General features: G+C 41.5%; 1 protein-coding gene across 1 annotated transcript; it reads right to left on the bottom strand.

Annotated features, from left to right (window-relative positions):
* Nucleotides 1-9,454: 9,454 nt before the first annotated feature.
* Nucleotides 9,455-27,441, bottom strand: PM20D2 (peptidase M20 domain containing 2; the record flags this gene model as incomplete). The annotated part of the gene is made up of 7 exons (XM_080700512.1): nt 9,455-9,609; nt 10,056-10,163; nt 14,516-14,651; nt 16,788-16,942; nt 19,461-19,603; nt 24,489-24,637; nt 27,001-27,441. The coding sequence occupies 7 exons, from the start codon at nt 27,439-27,441 to the stop codon at nt 9,455-9,457; spliced, it is 1,287 nt and encodes a 428-aa protein (XP_080556638.1).
* Between the last annotated feature and the right edge of the window lie 356 nt (nt 27,442-27,797).

The raw sequence follows: 27,797 nt of genomic DNA, 5'->3' as shown, positions 1-27,797 counted from the left end.
GACTGATGCTGTTATCCAGGTCTCCCAGAAAAGCACGGTACCAGTGTGATGGGCCCTGTCGTTCAACCTCACTAAGAGCCCAGGTCCTGTTCACATAAAGGATTTCTTTTGTGTGCGTGTCATATTCTTTAGGCTGTCTAGAATTGGAAAGCATTTAAAGTTTGTTTGCAAAGAACCTACATGCGCCTAATTCCCCACTTGGACTCATGCTTCTCTTTATGACCTGTTACCTATTTTTAGGGTATCTCTTCTGTTTAGTAAAAGGCAATAATATTTAGTATTGTTTTTATTTACCAGCGGCAGTTCACAGGGTTCACCTCTTTACAGGCTCTTTAGATGGGTGCAATAGCTTCCAATTTGGGTGAAAACTTCTTTGGTAGTCGGGCGTGGTGGTGCACGCTTGTAATCCCTGCGCTTGGGAGGCTGAGACAGGAGGATCGCACAGGTTCGAAGCCAGCCTCAGCTACTTAGTGAGGCTCTCAGCAACTTAGTGAGACCCTGTTTCCAAATAAAGTATAAAAAAATAGGTCTGGGAGTATAGCCCGGAGGTAGAAAGCCTCTGGGTTCCACCCCCAGTACCACCAAAAAAAAAAAAAAAAAAAAAACAACAAAAAAAACCTTCTTTGGTAGGCCAACTCTGAAGATGAGGATGTATGCATGCATTCTGTCTGTTTTGTGATAGAGAAACCCGGCTAGAAAACTCATGTGTTAAGTGCTCCCTTCCTGTAATCACTGCTTCCTGTCTCTCTACCTTGGGGCAGTCCTCATTCAAAATGAGTCCTTTCTCAGTCATGTAGTATCTTCACTGAGGAGCTTGGGAAAAGACTGATTTCTTCTATATAAATACAATTTCAAGAAAATGCATAATTTGAGACTACCTGTAACTCGTGAGAATGAGACACACTCACATGGTTTCCTTAAAGAACAGCAAAAAGCAAAAGAACTTGGAAGACAACCAGCAGACATGTGCACTTGTGCTTTGAACATCAGCGTTTCCTTTTCTTTTTAGTCCCTCCTCCACCCCCATCCTGGGGACGGAACCCAGGGCCTCACATAGGCGTCTGCTAACACGGCCACAGCAAAGTTCCCCAGGCTGGCTGACTTACTGAAACCAAGGTCAAGGTGTCACAGGTTTGGTTTCTCCAGAGGCCTCGTTCTGGCCCTTCTTTGTGCTATTGGTGTTCTCTTCTCTCTAACCCTATTGGATTAGGGCTCACCTCAAATGCCTCATTTAAATCCAATGGCTTCGTTAAAGGCTCTATCCCCAGACACAGTCATATTGAGTTAAGGCTTCAACATGTAAATTATGGGGGCAGGGGGACACAATGACAGATGCCCATGGAAACTATCCATTTGTGGGAGGTGGTACCTCTAATGCATCTTGTAGCTAAGCGTTCTTGACCTCACAACACAATCACATACAGTATTGTATTGTATTGTATTGTATTGTATTGTATTGTATTGTATTGTAACGCGGCTGGCTTCGAACCTGTGTGATCCTCCTATCTTCCCTCTCAAGCGTGGGGATTACAAGCGTGCGCCACCACGCCCGGCCAGTATTGTTTTTAAAAAGTATGCTTAAGCCAGGTGAGGTGGCACACACCTGTAATCCTAGTACTTGAGAGTGTGAGACAGAAGGATTGCAGGTTTGAGGCCAGCATCAGCAATTTAGTGAGACCTTGTTTCAAAATACAAAATAAAAAGGGGTTGGAGGTGTAGTTCAGAAGTAAAATTCTCCTGGGTTAAGCTGGGCATGGTGGCACATGCTTGTAATCCCCGCTTGGGAGGCAGAGACAGGAGGATTGCGCTGCTTCGAAGCCAGCCATGCTGGCTTAAGAGACACTGTTTCCAAATTAAACAACAACAACAATTATATATATATCATAGGGTCTGGGAGTGTAGCCCGGAGGTAGAAGGGTTTCCAGGAACCCCAGTACCACCAAAAAAAAAAAAAATTCCTGGGTTCAATCCCATATATATAGTTTACTTTGGTAGTCACACTAGTGATTGTAAGGAATAAATTATTAAATTCATATTAAATTTTTTGCTACATTTCCTAGCAATGCTCTGGTGATTTTTGCAAGCATCTAAAATTGGCTTTGACTGAGATAATTTTCATGGTAAAATGTTTTCTCCAGGCAGAGCTTTCAAAGGTATCTAATGGAGAGAGCTTAGTAACATGGCACGACAAGAACCCAAATATAAAGCAGCCCCCTCTTTTCTGACAGGTAGTTCTAGAGAACATCTTATCATAAACCACGTGTGGTGGCATATGCCTGTAATCCTCGTACTGGGGAGGCCGAAATAGGAAGATTACAGGTTTGAGACCAGCCTCAGCAATTTACTGAGACCCTCAGAAACATAGTGGAACTCTCTTTCAAAATAAAAAGGATTAGAGGTGTAGCTTGGAGGTAGAATGCCCCTAGATTCAAAACCCAGCCCAGTACCAAAAAAATAAAAATAAAAAGAGAGTCCAGCATAATAGAGCATGCCTGTAATCACAGTACTTGCATGGCTGAGACAGGAAGATCATAGGTTCGAGGCCCTCCTCAGCAATTTAGCATGGCCCTCAGCAACTTAGTGAGACCCCATTTTAAAATAAATAAAATAGGGCTGGGGTGTAGCTGGGGAGTACAGTGTCCCTGGGTTCAATCCCTGGTACCAAAATAAATATATAAAAATAAAACCTCATTAAATACATGGGCAATCTACAGTAGTTAATAAGTAGGAGCTGGGCATGATGCCACATATTTATAATCCCAGCATTTGGGAAGCTGAGACAGGAAGATCATGGTTCGCGGACAGCCTCAGCTACTTAGTGAGGTATTTTGCAACTCAGTGTTGACCCTGTTTCAAAATAAAGAATAATGCTGGGCATGGTGGTGCATGCTTGTAATCCCTGCACTTGGGAGGCTGAGACAGGAGGATCACACGGGTTCGAAGCCAGCCTCAGCTACTTAGTGAGGCTTTCAGCCACTTAGTGAGACCCTGTTTCCAAATTAAAAAAAAAAAAAAAAAAAAAAAAAAAAAAAATATATATATATATATATATATATATATATATATATAATCAGGGAGTATAGCCCGGAGGTAGAAAGCCTCTGGGTTCCACCCCCAGTACCATCAAAAGAAGAAGAAGAAGAAGAAGAAGAAGAAGAAGAAGAAGAAGAAGAAGAAGAGGAGGAGGAGGAGGAGGAGGAGGAGGAGGAGGAGGAAGATAGGGCTGGGGGTGTAGCTTGGAGGTAGAATGCCCCTGTGTTCCATCCCAAAACTGCAAAAAAAAAAAAAAAGGAAGCTTTAGTCTTTGATCCTCCTGTCTCAGCCTCCCAAATACCCCGACTACAGGCATGTACCACCATGCCTGGCTCTTCCAATTTCGTTTGGCTTAAATTTTGATGAAAGGTTAAACTGGGGGTGTTGGGGCTTGGGGAGACCATGAAGGAGGCAAAGCACCCACCGAGGTAACAAAAATCTGCTTTAATCTGAAAGAACGCAGCACCTTTGGGATTTGGGGGGTTGGGCGAGGTCAGCAGGTCAGGGGAAGGCACCTATGAGCCATCTGCCTCCAGAGTCCTTCTGTGTAGCCCAGATGGCCCATTGAGTTGCCCATGTAGCAGGGCGGAAATGATCCCGCTTTTAAGCCGGTATTTTGGGGAGTGGGACTAAGCGTGGGAACACTGATTCTCTCGCAACATCTGTAATCTCGCGATCTCAAGTATGTCTCACGAAGCCTGGAGTCTCAAGGCCCTGGACTCCAGATATCGCTGCCTTCAGGGTTCTGCCTCATGTCCCGGCTGTGAGATCACGTGGAGGAGGGGAGGGACCGGACTTATTTGAAAACTGGTTATTTAACAGAGAAAAACTTACTGAAGCAAGGAAAAAGTTTCTGGCAACAAATATGAAATACAATCTTAAATTTATTTTTGTTTGCAATGTAAAACCTAGATGAATGTAATCCTAAAACATTATCCCTAATAATGATGGATCCCAAGTAAAAATAAATTTTTACAGGCTGTGAGGTCTATGGAATTATTTGAAAAGGATTAAAGAAGCAAATGTTATGTTGGGAAATTTTAGTTGTTCTAGTGCCAAGATTTCCCTTGCACAAAGGCCAGGTTTAAATCTCATGCAGGCATGCCTGAACAGGATTCCACTTGTAATTTTCCAGTGGTTTCTCTCTTGGGTCTTCTATTGGAAAACAATCAACTTTCTACTGCTCAATTTAATTGTATGCCCAGAGAAACAATTCAAGAATAATGAGAGAAGAAAACTCTGAAAATGTCTCAATCTTCATCTGAAATTGGTACCATTTTTCATGTTATGCATCTGCACATAAATGTCCTCATTTATAAATCAATGTTTTGGCTTCTCTCCAAAAATGTGACTAACTTAATACAAATTTTGCTATATAAATGTTGACCTTGACACTTTGTTGAGACTTTGCGAAATGGTCTTTAGTTGTGAAATACAGCATTATACTCAAATATAACTAGTAGCTTAACCTCAAAACTATATATATATATATATATATATATATATATATATATATATATAATTTTTGTGTGTGTGTGTGTATGGTACTGGAGGTGGAACCCAGGGGCTTTCTACCTATACTCCCAGACCTATTTTATATTTTTATTTGGAAACAGGGTCTCAGCTAGTGGCTGAGAGCCTCACTAAGTAGCTGAGGCTGGCTTCGAACCTGCACGATCCTCCTGTCTCAGCCTCCCAAGCGCAAGGATTACAAGCGTGTGCCACCACGCCCAGCAAAACTAAAAATTTAAATACAGCAATCAGAACTATTTTCCCATTTTGAAATACTGTTTCATAACAGGATTTAATTATCATGGCATTCCTCAAGTTGGATTTTAATTTTTTGCATCAACACTGCATCTATCTTTCATTGGAATAAATACAATTAGTTTTTTTTTTTTTTATAAAGTATCCCCAGAGCAGCGCTTCATTATCTAGGAATAATTGTCATTGCAAAACAGGTGAGGAAACAGAATCTCAGGCCCAGCCCAGCCCTACTCAGAACCTGTATTTTCCCAGGTGATTCATATGGACATTCAAATGAGCAAGCTCTGAACAAGGTCTCATAACCATTCACCTTTTGAATATCATTCACAAAAAGTGGGATGAGTGCTGCATCTATACAGCATTTGACTTATATATATGGAATACAGGAAATAAAGTAAAGTACAGCTGGGTCGTATGAAAACTGGAAAAGATTTCAGAAAAGCTTTGTAGGCGGGTTATAGTCTTTTACTTCTTGGTAGTGTTGCTTTTTGCTCTCAAGAATGTCCTTCCTGTGGAAGTGCGTGTTGATGGGGGATACCAGAACGTTGAGGAGAGCAAAGGAACTAATCTACAAGCGTGGTTACAGCAAAATCAGTAAGAAACAAGTTGCCTTGACAGATAAGTGTTTTTCTTGGGTCTCTTGGTAAATATGGCATCGTCTGTAGGGAGGCATCATCTGCAGGATGATGCCATACTTTTCATGAGAACCTGTTTCAAATGTTAAAAAAAGGAGCCAAGTGTGGTGGTGCACACTTATAATCTCAGTACTTTGGTGGCTGAGACAGGATTGCAGGTTTGTGGCCAGCCTCAGCTACTTAGTGAGGCCCTCTGCAACTTAGTGAGAATCTTGTTTCAAAATAAAGAATTAAAAAATCTGGCTGGGGGTATGGCTCAGAGGTAGAATACCCCTGGGTTCAATTCCCAGAATTGCAATTAATTAATTAATTAATACTAAAAGGGGGTGGGGTTGGTGTAAATATGGCATCATCTGCGGGGTTCTTGAGACCTATACTGTTGGAAAACATTTCCAAGAAGCAAGTAGCCTCCTATGGCTCTTCAAGTTATCTTCTCCAAGAGGTGGAATTAAGACCACCATTTTGCAAAAGGTGGAGATACTCGCCAACATGGAAGACCAGACCAACAGGCTCACCAGAGGGCTGTGTGTACCATGGCATTTTTGTTATCTGGTTAATCAACAGCATCTGCTTTTCAAAAACAAACAAGACTGTCCTCTGCTTGTATATGATAATCAGCTCCAGTTACTGGGACCTCAACATCATGTTGGGAAACACAAATTCAAATTTGCTTGGATAAACATCTAGAGATAAAAATCTAATAGAAAGCTGGGCGTGGTGGCGCACACTTGTAATCCCTGTAATCCCAGCATTCAGGAGGCTGAGACTGGAGGATCATGTTTCGCGGACAGCCTCAGCTACTTAGTGAGGCCCTCTGCAACTTAGTGAGACCCTGTTTCAAAATCTGTTTCAAAATAAACAAAAATAGGGCAGGAGGTGTAGCTCGGAAGTCAAATGCTCCTGGGTTCCATCCCCAGACCTGAAAAAAAAAAAAAAAAACAACTCTAATACAACCAGGGTTGTGATCTCTTTCAGTCTAATACACATATCAACCCACATTTTTTTTTTTATTGAGACCTTAACATGATCTGAGCATGCTGGCACCTCCTATAATCCCAGTACTTGGAAGGATGAGACGAGGATTGCAGGTTTGAAGCCAGACTCAACTTGGTGAGGCCCTCAGCAATGAAGTGAAATTGTTTCAAATTAAAAAAAAAAAAAATAGGTCCAGGGGGTGTAGCTCAGATAGCACTACCCTGGGTTCAACCCCTGTACCAAAACTAACTATATGACCCACCTAAGTGGGTTTTGTAACCTGAAATGCATGGGTAGAGGCTAAAAGACTTCCAAAAGATTAAGGAAGGTATGCCAAACAGCTGCTACAGATAACTGCTCCATCTATGAAGAAACATTATACCTGGACAATAACACTATAAAATTTTCAGAGATTAACAGGGCTTGATGTTAGTTTAAGTCTATAGGTTTAAACTGCACCCAAGTTTATCTCTTCACTGGTGACATCCTGTCTCGTAAGCAATCACACTTTGTGTGTATGTATGGTACTCAGAATTGAACCCAGGGGCATTCTACTTCTGAGCTACCTTCTCAGCCCTTTTTTTATTTTTTTGTTTTGAAACAGTCTCACTAGGTTGCTGAGAATCTGTTGCTGAAGCTGGCCACAAACCTGCGATCCTGTCTCAGCCTCTTGAATACTAGAAAAACAAAAAATAAAAAGGGCTGGAGGTATAATGCCCCTGGGTTAAATCCCTAGTAATACACACACACACACACACACACACACACACACACACACACACACACATTTGTATGGCTGGGGGGATAATACTGAGGTTTAATCCTCCCCCCAAAAGGATATAAATCATATGAAACACAAAAACTATGTAGGATTTTGTAGGAATAACAATTACCTGTGACAATTCACAGAAATGAGATGTAGCAGTGTGCTGGAACATCAGCTAACCATCCCTGTGCTAGAATTTTATCAAGGTTTTAGAAAATAAAACCCCGTTCCTTAGAATGTAGGAACTTAAAAAAAGAATTAAAAACTTGAATTTGAGAAATTTATAAAAGTGGTAATCAGACAAAGCAGTGTGTTGGATCAAGTTCTAGATGCTGACTGTTAAAAAGACTGGCTTGCACAGTTTTAGGTGAATAGGGTAGCCGTATCCCAGAGTGAAGTGGTAATAGGAAACAGTAAATTCTATTGTTTACAAGAACAAAACTGCTATGAACTACAATAAATGAACTACAATAAACATTCAACATCAACATGTCAGGACATGCCATCTAAGTCCCTTTCTCAGTGTTTCCTATAGAGATGTTTGAAATATTATCTCAGAAAAGGATGTGATAGTATGATATAAGTCAGAGAAACAGGTTTCATATTTACCATTCTATAAAATGGGAGCTGGCAAACTTTTTTTTTTAAAGTGGGCCAGACAATAAGTATTTAAGTTTTATATACAGTCTCTGTTGCTTTTTTTTTCTCTTAACAATCTTTTAAAAAAATATAAAAACCATTCTTAGCACACTGGCTAGAGAAAAAAAAAAAAAAAAAAAGCAGGCTGCTTTTCAAATCCAGCCAGTCTGCAGATCCCACCCCAAAATAAAAGTAGTTCTCAACTAACCTCCCCAAACAATCCCTTTCTTGCAACTTTAAATGTTTTCAGATAGAACCAGAATTAGAGCTTCAAAGGACTGTATGGAAAAGTGCTCTAATATTTTTCTTTCTTTTTTATTGTATTGGGGATTGAACCCAGGGGTATTCTAACCACTGAGCTACACCCCCAGCCCTACTTTTTTTATTCTTTATTTTGAAACAGGGTCTAAGTTGTGGAAGGCCTAGGTAGCTGAGTTTAGCCGCAAACCTGTGATCCTCCTGTCTCAGCCTCCCAAGTACTGGGATCACAAGCGTGTGTAACCATGCCCGGCTTAAAATTTTCAAATTGAGTTGGTGGCTCAGAGGGCCCAGGTACTTTCTGACACAACAGAAACCAAGTGTGTACCTTCCTTCTTCCATTTCTAGAATGCTAGCTCAAACCAGAGGACTCCCTTTAGAATAAAGCATACTGGAGTTTTATTACATTCACAGATGAAAGTATTTGTTTTGCCAGATACTTTTCACACACTCTGTTCAGAAATTCACACTGACATAAGAATCATGAAAAACTTATGCCTTTTAATTAAAATCAGGCTACTGTGAGGCTTAAGAAGGCTCAGAATTCTGTGCAGCAAAGTGGGCCGGGCGGGCTTCTGAGTGGAAGCCTGAGAAGGCTGCCAGGTGGTGTGGGGCAGTCAGGACACTGAAGACTCTAGAAAGCAGAGCAAGTGCCTGCCAACACTCCTCTCTCAAGTCCTCCCAGAGCACCATGGGCACCACACAAAGGCCTCAGAGGAAGAGTCCAAGCATGTCTATCTAAAACCAACCCTGTTGCTAAAACACTAAATTAGGAAACGCTTTAATGCCACCTCCCAGAGTTAGTTATTTATAAAAAGAGCATTCTTATGTTTCTTGAAGTGGTAAAACTAAAGCTTATTCTTTGTACCTGAGTTACTAGTTGTTTCCTGCAAACATTTCTGATTAAAATCCTACTTGTATTATAAATGAAGAGGTTTTGAAACAAAAAGATATAGTCAGATATTCAAAACTTTTCCTAAATTAAGAACATGAACTTTAAAACTACCTCAGAGGACAAGCTTACCACTCCATACCACAAAACCCCATTCATCAGCATCAATTCTGTATGTAAAGTTTGAAAACTCTCAGACCTTTTAAAATACACAACATAAATTTATAAAATATTAGCACTGATAAATCATGTATCATCCAGCTTGTTTAAGAAAAGGCATCATATATCAACTCCTGAAATATCATAATTCAATCAAGTACAGATTTGTAAAACTTTTCATTTCAGACATGAGTTAGCAATGTTTTCTTTATATTCCATCCTTGCTTATCTGGTAAGAAGAAATTGACTTCAAGATTTAAAAAAGAGCATGTTTTCTTCCACTATAAAGAAAAAAATCATCACTTCTTATGCCACTCCTAAGTCTTCCTTTTATTCTACGGTATTTAAAAATTGTTCTTCCTGAAGTTTCAATTTAAAGTCCTCTCTGATTCTTTCCAGCAACTCTGGTTTGAAAATAACATCCAATGCGGTCATTGCCAGAGCTTTGGCTGTACGCAGAGTGTAGAACTGAGCTTCTTGTGATCCTGAAAAGTAGAGAAAATAAATCACTTCTGTATTTATTAAAATCAATTTATTGAGCCGGGCGTGGTGGTGCACGCTTGTAATCCCCGCGCTTGGGAGGCGGAGCCAGGAGGATCACACAGGTTCGAAGCCAGCTGCGCTGGCATAAGAGACCCTGTTTCAAAAATATAAAATAGGTCTGGGAGTGTAGCCCGGAGGTAGAAGGGCTTCCAGGAACCCCAGTACCACCAAAAAATAAAAATAAATAAATAAATAAATAAATAATAAATTCAATTTATTAGTTCCTCAGGTTACCTCTCAATTGCCTTTCCAACTGTCCAGCACAATACAGTTTTCTCTGAGGCGATGTCAGGCAGTGAAATAAGGGGCTAAACTAAATAGTTAGAAAGGCAGCTACTACTGGAAAAGAAAGTGCACACCCAGCTGCCCACTCACACATAACACTTGCCTGCTGCTTCCGTGTACTCTTCAGTATGGTTCAAGGCATCAGATCCGATGTAAAAATATGGATGAATTCCAGGAACCACAAAAGTAACATTTCCGAAATCAGTAGATCCTTGGAACACACAAAGAAAAACATATTTGGTTAAATACTTCCAAATGATGAGGTTCTAACTGGAATCCTGTACTTACAGTTCTCTGCTTCCTGGAGAGCTGGCCGCAGCCATGCTCACCCCTCCCCTCCCAGCCCCACCAGCACCCACAGCCCTCACCCAACCCAGGACTACTCCCTCCTGCCTCCCTCCCGGCAGTGCCTGCTCCCTCTTCCCTCCCGTGAACTCTGAGGACCCCTCCTGTCTCTCTTGGGGTACAGCCTCTTCTATCTGATCACAAAACACGACTTATTCAAGACTCAGTCCCAGGACCTATTTTTTTCCCCTCAGGCCATCTTCTTTCTTAAGATTCTGGCTGTTAAGTATTGCTTCAAATAATCACTAACTCAAAACTTAGTGTCATCTAAGTTCTATGCTTGTATATCCAACTACCAACCTGTGATCTCTTCTTGGACATCTTTATTGCAGACTGAATTAACATATCCAAAATCAAACCCCTGAGCTTCCGGTTCTACTTCACCCACGTGTCAATGCTACCTCCCCAATCAAACACCTCAAGATCATTACACTTGTCCCAAATCAGTCTATCCTATCTTGCCTGGACTAATAACAGTCTCCTAATTGGTCTAATAGCATCTACCGTTTGTCACTCTTTTTTTCCATCTTAACTCGGTCTGAGTATATTTACCTTTATACCCTGATCTCAGACCACACTCCACTCATCCTCCACACCCCAGCCACTCTGGGCACTCACTGAGATCTGCCCCACCACAGGACCTTTGTACATGCTGCCCCTCTTCACTTAGTCTACTCTTACCCTTCAGATACCATGTGAAACATCATTTCCTTGGGGAAACCTTACTTCACCCCTGCCATAAGCTCAAACTCCTCTAGCAGAGGCTCTCACGGTTTTGCATTACTATCCTTCATAGCACTTTTCAGTTTAAGTTGTCCATTTGTTGGATACTTTGATTAATGTCTATTAAAAACTAGATTATGAAGCTTTATAAGGCAAGAATTGGTATGTTTTTTTATGTGTGTGTGGTACTGGGGGTGGAACCCAGAGGCTTTCTACCTCTGGGCTATACTCCCAGACCTATTTTATACTTTATTTGGAAACAGGGTCTCACTAAGTTGCTGAGAGCCTCACTCAGTAGCTGAGGCTGGCTTCGAACCTAAGTGTCCTCCTGTCTCAGCCTCCCAAGTGCTGGGATTACAAGCGTGCGCCACCACGCCTGACTAAGAATTGGTATTTTAAATCATCATGTAACTAGCGCCTAGCCCCCCCCCTCTCACATGACTAACATTCAATGAATAAATCAGTAAAAAAAGTCTCATGTTCTTCAATGGGTATTTACTGGCTGTTTATAATCTGTCAAGTACTGTTCCTAGCAAAATTAGACTACACAAGAATGAGTAGTGTGGGGTATGGTGGCGCATGCCTGTAATCCTAGCACTTGGGAGGCTAAGATAGGAAGATTGCAGGTTTAAGGCCAGCACCAGCAACTTAGCAAGGCACTTGCTAACTTAGTGACTTAGTAAAGTTACTTAGTAGTAAATAATTCAGTAAAATCCTGAAAATCCTGTTTCAAATTAAAAAATAAGCCAGGCATGGTGGCATGTGCTTGTAATCCAAGTATTTGGGAGACTAAGACAGGAGGACTGCAGGTTCACAGCCAGCCTCAGCAGCATAGTGAGGCCCTCTGCGACTTAGACCCTGTTTCAGAATAAGTAAAATTGGGCTAGGGGTTGCACCTAGGAGGTAGAATGCCCCTGAGTTTAATCCCTACCACTAAAATAAAATCCCTAGCACTAAAATATAGGGCTGGGGATGTATCTTAGAGGTGGAATGCCCCTGTGTTCAGAGACAGACAGACAGACAGACAGACAGACAGACAGACAAGAGAGAGAGAGAGAGAGAGAGAGAGAGAGAGAGAGAGAGAAGCAGTATGTGTAACAACAGCTAACATTCACCTGGAATTGCTATGTTCCAAACACAATATTAAGTGCTTCATGTAAATTCTCATTAGCATTTATTTATTTATTTATTTATTTTTTCTTTTGGTGGTATTGGAGGTGGAACCCAGAGGCTTTCTACCTCCGGGCTATACTCCCAGACCCATTTTATATTTTATTTGGAGACAAAGTCTCACTAAGTTGCTGAGAGCCTCACTAAGTAGCTGAGGCTGGCTTCGAACCTGCGCGATCCTCCTGTCTCAGCCTCCCAAGTGCGGGGATTACAAGCGTGTGCCACCATGCCTAGCATCTCATTAGCATTTTGAAGAGTTCTCATTTCACATAGGGAAAAACCAAGAGTTACAAACATTAAATCATGTGCCCATAGCCTCACAGTTACTAACTGTACTGTAAAGTCAGGCTAAGCCAGGCTTTGAGGCTCCATAAGAATGTACAGCTTCAGGAAAATATTCACTAAGTACTTAGCAATACCAGAAACAGGTCCAGACCCTGAAGGTACACGGTGATGGTGTACCAGAGAGCAAGAGAGGCAAAAGCCTGCTGCGTGTTTTAAAATCTTACTTGTGGAGCTAGATCCTAGACACTGCCCATTAAACCCAAATTATAACCACTCTATTCTGTTTTGTTTTAACTATATAAAACCCAGTCCCTGGATAGATCTGACCATGTATCTTCCCTCCTACAGCTACACTGCAGAAATAAACTAGGGTAAAAGTACAGAACCACAAAGATTGCCCTGACAACAAAGTCATGGTCTTTAATCCTGAGCTGAGCTCTTGGTGCTGTTCAGAGAAAACACACATGGATAGACAGACAGACAGACAGACAGACACACACACACACACACACACACACACATGTGTGCGCACCAGCGCACAACACCAACACCCCCACCCCCACCACCGCCTCTGATGTCCCTGGTCAGCTCGTAGTAATTCTCTTTCAGCCCTCCAGCCCACCTCCTCAAAGCTTACCATGTGCTACTAACAACTTCCCAGGGAGGGCATCTCTGAACTCTTGCCTTCCTTCACCACTTTTCTGTATTTTCTTAAAATTCTTTTCTATGTTTGCATCCACTCCATCTCCCTTTGAAGCTAACTTTCCTGAAAAAGCAGAGTCTCCCTTGCTGTCTCCTCCCTCACCTGTCTCTCTGGTCTCACCAGCTTTGCATTATTTTCTTCCAGGCCATCCATGAAATTGTAATTGCTAGTGCAGTGGGTGGATGCTAGAACATATTTATCTTGCTTATCTTTATAATACCCAACAGGATTTCTTCTTCCTTCCCTTCTAGAAGTTCTCCCCTTTGCTCCCATGACCTTACTCTCATGACTGTCTGGCTTTCTCTGACCCCTCTGACTCCTCCTCTAGATCCTCTCCACTGCCCATCACATGCTGACGACCCCAGCATCCCACCTTTGGGACTCTTCTTATGTACTTGGACAACTGCATTAGCACCTATGGCTTCAATCTAGATGCCTTTTGGTGTTCCAGACTACACAGGTTATTGAAAGGTTCCACTTAGAAATACTATAATCAACTTACATGCTAATAATTTACACCAAACCCATTTAACCCCAAACTGCTTTCTCTTAACTCCTTATCTCAATGAATGACACTGGGCCTCCACTTTTATCATATTCTCTGGGTCTACTCCAACTTTTATTATTATATTTCATGAAATACATCTCTGACTTGTAAATGTTGTAACAGTACACTTATGAAAGAGAAAAAAATCTTAAATGTGTGATTAAATTCTAATAGTCACCACTCTTCAGAATCTGAACATGCCCTAGATAATTATGTACTTACTAAACTGCTTACTGTGATAACTGAGAATAAATTAAAATTCTAGTTCCCATATTAGTATTAAACAAACTTAAACACTACAAATATTTAGAAAATAGACTAAAAAGTATGTTGGCTATTTGTAAAAATCTGCTAATTTGGCATTCTATACTCATAGAAGAGTTCATAAGTTTCTTTCCCCTAATCCTAAATCTGTGAAAAATATCATCAAAAGCCAGGTGTGATGGCACATGCTTGTAATCCCAGTACTTGGGAAGCTGAGATAGAGGATTGCAGGTTAGTGGCCAGCCTCAACTAGATAGTGAGGCCCTCTGCAACTTAGTGAGACACTGTTTTAAAACAAAGAATAAAATAGGGCTGAGGGTGTAGCTCAGAGGTAGAATACCACTGAGTTCAATGCCCAGTACTGCAAGAAAGAAAGAAAGAAAGAAAGAAAGAAAGAAAGAAAGAAAGAAAGAAAGAAATTAAAAACATCAGCAGTACTTTTCTACCTCTAAAACCATTTAACCAAAGATAGGATTTCTCTCCTTCAAACAGCTCAATTTGTAATAAAAAAAAAAAAAGCAATTACCTGAAGGAACAGTCAACATTTTATCTTCTGAAATGAATTCAATTCCCAGCTTTTCCCCATTCTCCATGTAAGCTTTCCATAGGCTCTTGTTGGGAAGAACATTGTAATAATCATGTGCTCCACCTTTAATTTCTACCTAATAAAAAATTACAAAATAAAAATTGATATATAAACCTCAAATTCGTTTGTTTTCAAACCAGTGATGATGGTTCTCTAGCAGGAAGAAGTTTTATTGGGGGGCACTTTCCCATCCAAATATAAACTCTCAAATTTCTTACCTTAAAAAAAATATCTTTTGTATAATCAGAATCCCTAAGATCCTATCTCTTTTATGTTATATACGCATATCACACATGTCACCAAGCTCTACGCTAGCCAGCAAGTGTCAACTTCCATCACCTAAACGGGATAGGAAGGGCCCAGAAATTTCCATTTTAACCAGCACCCCAAGTAATCCTGACACAGGTGGTTCAAAAAACCACACAGAAGAACACTACCCTAAGTTCTAATCTCAAGAAAGAAATTAAGCTTTACTTAATCCTAAACATATAAAATGACATGACACCTCTGCCTGGCTTAAAACACTCCTTGGGAGAACTACAGAAGCTTCAAAACAAGGAGGGTGATTATGGCCCTCAATTAATTGAAGTCTATGAAGATACAAAAGTAGTTTATGTCTACCTAGCTAAGTGGATTAATAGATTTAGTTTTAATTAGATAAAAATGGGCAGGCGGGTATGGTGGCACACGCTTGTAATCCCAGTACTTGGGAGGCTGAGACAGGAAGATCACAGTTCTCAGACAACCACAGCTACTTAGTGAGGTCCGCAGCTTAACTTAGTGAGATGGTTTCAAAATAGAGAATAAAAAATAGGGCTGGGGGTGCAGCTCAGAGGTAGAATACTCCTAGGTTCTAGCCCCAGTACCACACACACACAAAAAGGGCAATATCCCCTCAAACTAAATACTCAAAATGTTAGCAAATGCCAATCTTAAAATAGCAAAGATTACATTTCTTCTATTGGTAAGAGCTAAGGTAGAAACAATGACAACCTAGTTGGATCTTAAAAGTCAGCCAAAATATAAGAAATTATTAAGACTATTTAAATATAGATGCAAATCCAATGACAATAAAACCTTATCCTCAGGAAATGTTGTATACTTTGATATTAGTTAATGATAATAGTTCATGTGTGTATTTTATAAACAAACGTTTAAAATACTTATAAATAAATATGGGAATATAAGCTTAGTTAGTACTGCCCCAGGTTGTGGATGCTTTACAGTTATACACTAAAACTATGCCTATCTTCTCTAATAACACATGAGGCTATGCCCTTGGCCTAACAATTATCCATGTATTTATCTTTTCACCTTAACACAACATGAACTTTTACATTCTTCTCTTTGCTGACCACATTCCCTGTCTGAGAGCTCACTCTCTTTCACGTATCTGGAGTATGACCATCCTTCAAAGCTCAACACAGGTCTATAGGCTTCCATGAAATCCTCCTCATAACAGTCCCAGGCCACCTCTTTCCTGCCTTAGAGTCTTCCTAACACTTACTACCTACACTACTCTTAGGACACTTCATATACACCACTTTGAGTAGTACTACTTTGAGACAGTGCCTCCATGTGAATAAATCATATACTGTTAGCCAGGAATGGTGGTGCACACCTGTAATCCTGGTACTTGGGAGGCAGAGATAGGAAGATCATAGGAAACTCAGAGACATCTTGATTCAAAATAAAGAATAAAAAAGGCTGGGAGTGTAGTTCAGTAGTAGAACACTCCTAGATTCGATCCCTAGTACCCCCCATCCAAATAAAACATCACTAGACTAATAAGAACAGAAAAAACATAATTTATATATATGAATATTGGGGTCTAATAACATATTAAAAATATTATTCCAAAGCATTCACTTCTCAAAAGAATCCTAAGACTGTATTATTATTTCAATTTTGCAAAAAGGGGAATTCTAATGCAGCAGTATCCAAATTACTCAATTACCGCACGAGGTGGCCTGTAGCCTTCTCTATTATAGATACTGAGTAAAATATATAAGAATTAAAAGCTTTCACATTAACTACTCAACTCATTCATTTCAAAAATTCAAGATATCACCATGCCAGAATTTGATTCCCAGCACGAAAACCAAAAGTATCACAAAAATAAAAAAGAGGCAAGTTAGGTTTCAATCTAACTCAATATAAACAGCCCAAGCCCATATACTTCTGATTATAATTAATTCTGAAAAGTTCTTACTGTACACCCTGTAGCCAAAGCTGCAGCTCTGAAGCAATCTTCTGCCTTTTTGGTCAAAACTTGAAGTTCTTTCATTGAGGGTGCACGGAAGTAATAGATTAATTCAGAATAAGAGGGAATGATATTGGGTTTTACACCACCATTTTTTATTATACCTATAAAAAGAACCAAATTACTGGAATTAAGCTTGATGATCATTTCTCTAAGCTTAAATAATATACCTAAAGCTTTTTAGCCATATGTACATAAATAAATATAACTTGTTTCACTATTATACCAAACAAATATGAGGGATTGTACAACATAAATTTCTAGAGAGGGTGATATTTCCTAGTAATAGAAAAAAAATTCATCTATTTGTACCTTATTCTAAGATATCTATACAATGTTAAAAAAAATTAAAAAAACTATACTCTAGGGGCCCAGGGTTGTAGCCCAGTGGTAGAATACTTGTCCAGCACACACAAGGCCCTGAGTTCAATACCTAGCACAAGGGAAAAAAAATACACACACACACACACCCTAGATTTACAAAGAAACTATTAGAAATTTTATAACTAGGAAAAATTCAGTGGTATCTTAAGCTTTCTGAAGAAACACTTTTAATTCTGTTATTAGCTATACAGTTAATAACATTTTGTCATTAAAAAGAGAAAAAAACAATAGTACGAGATTCTATAATCATCCTTATAATTCAAGAACCTCATGAATGTTTTAAATGATGTTTAGCTCTGGGAAAATAATTTTATACCAAGGAGAAACCAAAGATTACTAAATAGTATAAAGTTTAAAACAAATGCATTTATAGCCGGGCAAGGTGGCGGCACATGCTTGTAATCCCAGCTCTTGGGAGGCTGAGACAGGAGGACCACACAGATCTAGGAGTATAGCCTGGAACAAGAAAAGCCCCTGGGTTCCACCCTCAGTAACACACACACACACACACACACACACACACACACACACACACACCGCGCGCGCGCATTTATTTGGAAATACACAAAATGATGATTTATCCAAAGTAATAACTAAAATACATCTGTAAAACCTAACTCTATATAACCTACTTTAAAAATATTACTATCCTAAAAAAGAATTCCTGTTTCCTTTTTTAGAAGAAGCTAAGGGAGGAAATGGGTAAAAGCGCAATTACAAACTGTAAAGAACAAGTATTAAACCAGGTATAGTGGAGCACGTGTGTAATCTCAGTACTTGGGAGGCTGAGACAGGAGGATTGCAGGTTCTCTGCCAGCCTCAGCTACTTAATGAGGCCCTCTACAATTTAGTGAGACCCTGTTTCAAAATAAAGAATAAAAATAGGACCAGGAAACCAGGCCAGGTGTGGTGGTGTGCACTTGTAATCCCAGCATTTGGGAGGCTAAGACAGAAGGATCCAGGTTCTCAGGCAGCCTCAGCTACTTAGTGAGGATTGCGAGGGTTTCGAGACCTGTAATGTCACAACTCAGCGAGACCCTGTTATAAAATAAAGAATAAAAAATAGGGCTGGGAGTGCAGCTCAAAGGCAGAATGCCCTCTGGCTTTCACTCCTAGTACTACATAAAAAAAATAGGACGAGGGGTGTGGCCTGGTGGTAGAATGCCCCTGAGTTCAACCCTCAGTACTGCCCCCCCCCAAAATAAAACAAAAAACAACAACAACAAAAAGCAGGTATTAAAGTGTAGTGATTTCCTGGGACCAGGATGTAGCTCAGTGGCAAAGCATCTGCTTTGCAGGTGTGGCACTCTGGTTAAAAAAGACAAAAAAAGAGAATCCCCTTAAAAAAAAAAAAAAAAAAAAAAGCAGAAGCAGGGCGTGGTGGCGCACACTTGTAATCCCAGTATTTGGGAGGCCGAGACTGGAGGATTGTGGTTCGCGGACAGCCTCAGCTACTAAGTGAGGCCCTCTGCAACTCAGTGCGACCCGGTTTCAAAATAAAAAATAAGAAAAAAAAAAACAGGGCAGGGGGTATAGCTTGGAGGTCAAATGCCCCTGGGTTCCATCCCCAGACCCGCAAAAAAAAAAAAAAAAAAAAAAAAAAGGAAAGTGTAATGATTTCCTAAATAATAAGGAAATAAACTAATATATAAATTTGTACCTTTAAGGCAATAGTTTAATCCCTGGATTCAATACCCAGTGCCACCAAAAAAAAGGGACAGTGAAATAATTGGAAAATCAAGTGCCAGCTTTCAAACACTAACAGAAAGAACATAGTTCCCTACATAAAACCTTTATCTTTATTACTCAAATATCATCCTTCCTTTTATGTATAATAGCAGTAACTATCTTCTTACCCACATATAAACATCCTAGTATCCTGTCACATGAATTCCTAAAAATATATTTAACTTTAGAATATTCACAGGTAGCACATACAATTTTTCCAAATGTTCTTTGAAAAAATCAAACATTGCCAGACATGGTGGCACACGCTTGTAATCCCTGCACTTGGGAGGCTGAGACAGGAGAATCGCACAGGTTCGAAGCCAGCCTCAGCTACTTAGTGAGGCTCTCGGCAACTTAGTGAGACCGTTTCCAAATTATATAGCCTGGAGGTAGAAAAGTCCCAGGGTTCCACCCCCAGTACCACAAAACAAAACAAAACAAATTAAGTAATTATACTGCACTGAAATACATTAAGCACCACCTATTATACAAAGTACTTGACATTCATACCATGGACTCTCCAGGTTGGTTTCATTTGCTGTCTTAACACAGACAGATTGTTATATGCCAGGACAGCAGCATCTAAGGCATTGACTCCTTCCCAGGGGTAAGCAGCAGCATGAGAGGCTTTTCCATAGTATTTCACAGTCACACTAGGAGAAAAAGTAATTGGAAATTACTTTCTCCAGTTTCACTAAAGTAAGAAAATCCAAGTAGTTGGAATTACATATTCAAAAAGTATGCACACTCCTGGAATTATTATTAGTAAATCATTTTGTATAATGAATTAGTTTATTGTTTATTATTTATTATAGCACTTTGATTTAATGACAATTATGTAACAGTAATCTGATACAAAGAATTACAAATAAAGAAAGAAAACTGACTAGATGATTACAGGTTCAAGGACCATATTTAACCTCTGAAGATTAAATTTGTACATAATTCAAACAAACATGCAATACTGAATTAGGTGCTGCAATTACAAAAACTAGGTCCCGCCTCCTTTTACATTGTACTGTTTGTTTTTGGTACTTGGGCTTGAACCCAGGGGCCTTCTACTTCCAAGCTACACCCCCAGTCATTTTCACTTTTGTGATTCTGGGGATGGAATCCAGGGGCAAACAGGGTCTCACTGAGTTGCAAAGGGCCTAAGTAGCTGAGGCTGTCTGAGAACCTCAATCCTCCTGTCTCAGCCTCCCAAATGCTGGGATTATAAGCGTGTGCCACCATGCCCGGCTCACTTTTTGTTTTGAAACAAGGTCTTGACAGGTTGCTGAGAGCCTCTTGCTATGTTGCTGAGGCTATCCTTGAATCTGTGGTCCTCCTGTCTCAGCTTCCCAAGTACTGGGATTACAGGCTTGCATTACCACACCCTGCCTACAGTGTATTGTAATGACTCTACATCAAAAATATGAAAAGCCGCGCATGGTGGCACATGCTTGTAATCCCAGCTCTTGGGAGGCTGAGACAGGAGGTTCCACACAGGTTCAAAGCCAGCCTCAGCTACTTAGGCTCTCAGCAACTTAGTGAGACCCTGTTTCCAAATAAAGTATAAAATAGGTCTGGAAGTATAGCCCGGAGGTAGAAAAGCCCCTGAGTTCCACCCCCCGGTACCACCCAAAAAAAAAAAAAAAAAAAAAGTATGAAAAAACTCAGATAATCTTGTATGAAGAGGGAAAAGGTCAGGGAAAAACAAAAGACAGAATCTGGGGTTAAGAGAACCTCGGAAAGTCACATTCTCACAATGTTACAATGAGATACCCAGGCATTACTTCAGATGTTCCTGATCAATAACTTATAAATGCTCCAAAATATCTATATCATAAATATTTCATTTAAACTTATGTTTCTTATTTTTCTCAGTGCTGGGGATTGAACCAGGCCCTTGTGCATGCTAGGCAGGTACTTCACCACTGAGCTATATCCCTGCCCTTACTAATATTTTTAAGATTTTATAAATTATTGTTACTCTGTTCCATAATTAATTCTCATATCCCCAGACTGAATTAAACAACTGCTTATAATTAATAGTATAACTGATTGACTTGCTAACATTTTTTTTTCAGAGACAAAGACAGAGAAAGTAAGGGATGTAAGTTCAAGGGAGAATGTGGACAATCTCCAGAGGAAGAGAGCGAGTGAGTGAGTTAGGGAGACCCTGTTGCAAAATAAAAAATAAAATAGGGCTGGGGATGTGGCTTGGAGGTAGAACGCCCCTGGGTCCAATCCTCAATACAAAAAACAAATTTATATTTGTATTTACATATGCCCTATAACTATACCCAAATAATTCTGAAAGCATACACACTTCAAAGTAAGGGACTAGTTTTGGAAAGGTGGTAAATAGGAACAACTTGTTCTATCTTATTTCTTGCTAGAAATTCGTAAGATGAATTGGCAACATTTTAATTAAATTCTTGATCTTAAGCCGGGCGTGGTGGCGCATGCTTGTAATCCCCCTGCTTGGGAGGCTGAGACAGGAGGATCACATGGGTTCGAAGCCAGCCTCAGCTACTCAGTGAGGCTCTCAGCAACTTAGCAAATAAAATAGAAAATAGGTCTGGGAGTATAGCCCGGAGGTAGAAAGTCTCTGGGTTCCACCCCTAGTACCACCAAAAATAATAATAATAATAATAAAATAAATAAATAAATAAATAAATTCTTGATCTTGTGGGGCACGTGGTACACACCTATAATCCCAGTTGGGAGGCTGAGGTAGAGGATCTCAAGTTTGAACCCAGCATGGGTTACTTACTCAGTGAGACCCTGTCTCAAAATAAAAAAATAAGCCGGCATGGTTCAAAGCCAGCTCAGCAACTTAGAGAGACCCTGTATCCAAATAAAAAGTAAAATGGGGCAGGGGGTTAACTCAGAGGTCAAATGCCTCTGGGTTCAATTCTCCCAGCACTATAAAAAAATAAATAGATCTCTCTTATATGTAGAAGCTAGAGAGCTATATATTGAGAATTAAGGGCAACATCAGACAGATGAGCAGAGACTCCAGGGGACTGACTGAGGGTGATTAGGAAAGGAAAGGGGGAGATGAAGTCATAAAGAATACATGGTAGGCTGGGCCTAGTGGCGCACGCTTGTAATCCCAGAACTTGGGAGGCCGAGACAGAAGGTGAAAGGGAAATCAGACTAAGAAATAGAGGAGATCAAACTAAGACAGCAAGACAGGATCTTTCCCATTTCTCCCCCACTTCTCTCCCCTTATCCTGCTTGTGCTGACACCACACTTGTGGTTAACAAAGGGAGAACTGTGCTCCAGCTGCATAGCCGGCTGACCTCGACAGTTACAACCTGGAGATAGCCTTGAGACTAAACTAGGGATGCAGACGTGCTTGAAGCTGGATCCAGTGTAAGGATCACTGTATTCTTGGAACAACCACAAGGTTGCTGATGTTTGCCAAACCTTTATTCCTTTGTTTGTAAGACCTATAAAAACCCCTGCGCCCAAAGCTCGGGGCTCTCAGCCTCTGTTCAGCTTTGCTGATCATGCTTTGAGCCCCAGCATGCTGGAAGAATAAAACCTTTGCTTGAGCATGAAGAGAGTGGCTTGGGGTCCTCCTTGGTTGTCACGCGGGGCGCCGATCTCAACAAATGATCACAATTCATGAACAGCCTCAGTTACTTAGTGAGGCCCTTTGCAACTCAGTGAGGCCCTAATTCAAAATAAAGAATAAAAAACAGGGCTGGGGGTATAGCTCAAAGGTGGAATGCCCCTGTTCCATCCCCAGTACCGCAAAAAAAAAAAAAAAAAAAAGAGCCCATAGTAGAAATAATGTCATAAATATTTTAAAAACTGCCAATTTCACCCAGGTGTGGTGGTGCAATGCCTGTAATCCTAGTACTGAGATAGAAGGATTGCAGGGTTGAAGTCAGCCATGGCAATTTATCAAGGCCCCATTTCTAAATAAATAAAATTGGGCTAGGGATATAACTTGGAGGTAGACCCCCTCTGGGTTCAATCCCCAACACTAAAAGAACAAAACAAAACAAAACAAAAAACCATGAAAACACTAATAAAGCCAGACACTAAGAACAGGCCTGATGCCAAGAAGGCTGGTTTCAGGACGATGACCAAGAGGCCAAACCTTTAGCTTAATCTTAGTGGGCTAGGAAGTCACCTGCAGTTGCAGGTCCCTTCCAGCCAAAAATTTCTAGCAGAGATTTCTAATCTCTAACAGAGACTTCTAATCACCAGTGTTATTCCTGAGGGGTATTCATACCATTCATTGTACCACCCCTGAAACTAAAGTTGAAAGTCTCCTATGGTCACAATTTACTGAGAATTTACCAATTCTCAGTAAAGATACCAGAACAGTTAGTATAATCACCCGCGGAAAGCAAGGTCTGGTGGGGTTCCTAAGTGCATCCATCTAGCAACACTACTGAGATGGTTCTGCTCTTTCCCAGGGCTCTGGCTATCACAGAGAACACATGGTGTTCCTCAAGTGGCTGAGTAGTGGCTCCTTTTGGATGAACCACTAACTAGACCACTACTGCTTAAATTTCTGATATAAAAAATTCAAATTACTTCAGTGATATATCCTTTGTACAGAAAAAAGTGAGCTCCTCAACACAGATAGATAAAAGGTCTCAAAAGTTTCTGCAACAGCCCAGGCGTGGTGCTGCATGCTTGTAATCCCAGTACTTGAGAAGCCGAGACAGGAGGATTGCAGGTTCCCAGGCAGCCTCGGCTACTTAGTGAGGCCCTCCACAACTTAGTGATACCCTGTTTCAAAATAAGGAATAAAAAGTAGGGCTACAGGTATAACCTGGCAGTAGAATGCCACTGGGTTCAATCCCCGGTATTGCAAAAAAAAAAAAAAAAAAAAAGTTTCTGCAACAGACAAATCTGAAAAGCATAGAGTGAGAAATCCCACTAAAATCCAAAGCTATTTAGCTTTTAGATTCTCTCTCAGAGCTTACGGAGATTTTTTCTTCCCAAGTATAATAAAACTATCTCTATCTCTTGCAAATCTTTTCAGTTACAAAAGAAACTCCTTATCAAAGGATATGTTTTCCAGAAACCAGATTATTCTTAGTTCAGAACAGAAACACAAATATAAACATGTTTTTAAGGCACTATTTTAGAAGTCCAACTATAAGATACACCAATAACTCTCAATCAGAAGAAAGCTACCAGACATCACTCACTGCAAATCAAGATATCACATTTTAATTTTTTGCTTTTTTTTAGACAGTGTCTCACCATATTGCACAGACTGGTCTCAAACCCATGGGCTCAAGTGTTCTTCCTGCTTCAGCCTCCCAAGTGGATGGGATTAGAGGTCCATAGTAGTCGTGGTCTGGATAGTGGTCCATTCTAGAGCTGAGACTGACTGTATCCAGCTCAACTTAGCTTCTTTTTGTGGTAGTGGGGCTCTAACTCAGGAGTATCCTACTTCTGAGCTACACCTCCAGCCCTATTTTATTATTTTGAAACAGCGTCTCCCTAAGTTGCTGCAGCTAAAACTTGTAATCCTGCTGTCTCAGCTTCCCAATTTATTTATCTTCAACCTGACTTACTCATGTTCAGCAACATCCAATAGATAAGCAGCATTCTCTTGAGACGGGTGGGCCATAAAAACAACATCAAGGTTTTCAAAAGCACCTGCTTCAATTAAATCAATCTTGCCACCACCATCTTCTTCTGCTGGGGTTCCCAGGACAATTACCTAGAAGGAAATAACCTATGTCAGAACAAAACAACAAAAAGTCCTCATAGGAAAATATTAAAAAGGTTCCCTCAAATATGTATTCACAATCTACATTAAAGTTCTTAAACTATGGAGAAAGGTTTTGTTCTGACACTTATGCAGTGGGCATAAAACATTTGGTGCAAAATTAAAGACAATATAATTTATATCTTTATGCTATTTTGGTACATTATACTAATCTGGTACAAAGTACATATTAGAGATACTATAGAAAAATTTCCCCAATATAATACCTCAATTTTACATAATTAATGGCAAAGATTAAAAAAAAAATAAGGTGACTATTATGTACTTATTTCCTCAAAATTTGTTAGGACTTATTTCTTAAAGCTTCTTCATGGCTGTAGGCTTTTAATATATGAATACAATTTTTCATAAGCACTTTACTGGTATGGAACTTTGCACTGACTTTTTAGTTATCCTCACAACAACCCTGTGAGGTAGGCAAGTCATCTGCATCACTTCAGGAAGGATAGTTTTTTTTTGGTGGTACTGGGGGTGAAACCCAGAGGCTTTCTACCTCCAGGCTATACTCCCAGATCTATTTTATATTTTATTTGGAAACAGGGTCTCACTAAGTTTCTGAGAGCCTCCCAAGCACAGGGATTACAAGCCTGCGCCACCACACCCAGCCAGGGAGGGTAGTTTTGAAGAACAGAATGATCATGCCCCAAGTCACAGTGAAGTCTTCAGGCACAGCTGGGATTACCCTGGATAGATGTCCTGACCTGCAGGCCTGAACTCTGATTCCTTACTGAGCTACCTATTTAAAAAGTCTTAACTCATTAATCCTTTATGAAGAGCATTAAACAAATCTTAATACCACGGTTAGAAATGGCCAACTATTACACAAACTTACTAATTCGATTCCACCAGTTCAACCAGGCAGATTTATTGGTCACCAAACACCTAATTAAACAAAAAAGAACTTTACAGAATAAACATTTTACTTTGATATTTAAGCTTAACTTCTTCAAACATTGTTAAAAAAACAAAAAAAATATAAACAACTAAAATAATTCCAAGATCATGAATAATAAAATGAAACAAGCTGGCAATCTTGGCTTGCAAAGAAAACCAACTTAAATTCCATTTTCAGATAAGCCATATAATCTTGATAAAACTGAGAACCATTTGAAATTAGAATGTGGTATATTAAGTCCAGCTTTCATTAGAAGTTATAAAACACCCAAACTCTTAAACTAAGCTGCTTTTTAAGCCTTTGCTTATTAAACCTGATGGGTCTTTTGCTGACTACTCAGAACTCTTCATAAACCTGCTTAAAGCTCAATCTCGCCCATTTCATGCAGTGAAAAAGGACGTCTCCCCTCCCCAGAGAAAACAAAATCCTAACCAAACGCAAAAATCAGCCCATAGAGACAGAAAAGAGAAGGCAGATAAGGAAAAAAGGCACAAGAGATGGAACCGTTAGGATGAAAGAAATAGGTTACTGACAGGGGATGTGGGGCTCTAAAAAATATTAAAATAAAGCATTCGTCTTCCCCTTAACCTGAGTGTTGATGAATGAATCTTAGCTCACAGAATGAAGAGTCTACCATCTGGAAAAACAGAGTAACACAAGATTAAACTTGCCTGTGACACACATTAACAACATCCCCCCCGTTTAAAGAACCGGGATACTTCTCAAAACTGTGAAACAGTAAGAAAGACGTAAGAAAGAACTCATCTATGTTCATTCGCTTCCGAATGAACCAGAGGTCTGGTGGCCCTAACGACTGAAAATGTCCCACCTAAATACCACTGACTCACATCACAACAGCTCCTTGGACTGCCCCGAACCAAATTTTTTTGTAGTCTAGTAAAGAGGAGCTGTAGGCTTTCCTCCAAAAATTACTTCCTCCGGCGATTGCACAACCTCATCAGCACATTACAGTTGCCTGTCACCAAAAATAACCCGTAACAAAACCCAGAGTGGGTTCTAAGTCCCTTCCTAAGGGAGAGGAGACTGCGTGGTTTACGTCTGCAAGGTGGGAGCAGAGGCCAGCGCCGCAGCTCCCGGCCCCGCCCCCGCGCCGCAGGCCCCGCCCCACACCGCCCGCCCCGCCCCCTCGGCCCTCCAAGTGCCACAGGCCCCGCCCCTCGACCCTCCAAGTCCAACAGGCCCCGCCCCCTCGGCCCTCCAAGTGCCACAGGCCCCGCCCCTCGACCCTCCAAGTCCCACAGGCCCCGCCCCCTCGGCCCTCCAAGTCCCACAGGCCCCGCCCCCTCGACCCTCCAAGTCCCACAGGCCCCGCTCCCGCCCCTCCAAGTCCCACAGGCCCCGCCCCCTCGGCCCTCCAAGCCCCGAGGCCCCGCCTCACCTTCACGGGCGGGGGCGGCCCCGCCAGGCCCTCCAGGGCGGCGCGCACGCCCAGCGCGGCCGCCGCCCCGACCTCGGCGATGAGGTTGTGGCCGCAGGCGTGGCCGAGGCCGGGCAGCGCGTCGTACTCGCAGAGGAAGCCCAGGTGCAGCGCGCGCGGCGCGGGGCGCGGCGCCCACTCGGCGCGGAAGGCCGTGGGCAGCTGGAAGTGCGGCTGCACCGCCCAGGAGGCGGCCGGCGGCTCCCGCTCGAAGAAGCGCGTCAGCACGCGGTGCGCGTGGTGCTCCTCGTAGGCCAGCTCGGGCTCGCTCCAGATGGCGCGGCTCAGGGCCGCCAGCCGCTCGGCCGCCTGGTCGATGCCCTCGGCCGCGCGCAGCTTCAGCAGCTCCAGCTGCGACGCGCCCGCGCCGCCCTCCGCCGGCCGCTCCTCGCCGGGCTTCATGGTGCGGAGGCCGCGGCCCTCCTTGACAGCTCGCTCCCGGGGGCCGCCCGCCGCGCCTGCGCACACGCCCCGCGGCCGCCGGAATCCCCGCAGCGTGTGCGAAGGTCGGCCGGGTCTCCCGAGGTCCGCCCACAGGCCACGCCCCCACAGACCACGCCCCCACAGGCCACGCCCCCACAGGCCGTGGGCGGGAAGGAGGTTGGGCTCGGAGCTCTGGCTCCTAGCAAGGACAGTTCATTTGGTTAATGGTTAACAACCATCACAGACCTACTGGGGTACTCTGAAGGAGGGAAAAAGCTACTCTTTCTTAGTCATACATAAGTTGTACAAGGCTTTTTAGTTTCTAAAAGGTGATG

This window comes from Muscardinus avellanarius, assembly GCF_963383645.1.
Source record: "Muscardinus avellanarius genome assembly, chromosome: 8".
NCBI lineage: Eukaryota > Metazoa > Chordata > Mammalia > Rodentia > Gliridae > Muscardinus > Muscardinus avellanarius.
The sequence above is the reverse complement of the archived record's forward strand: the minus strand, read 5'-3'. Positions and strand labels throughout refer to the sequence as shown.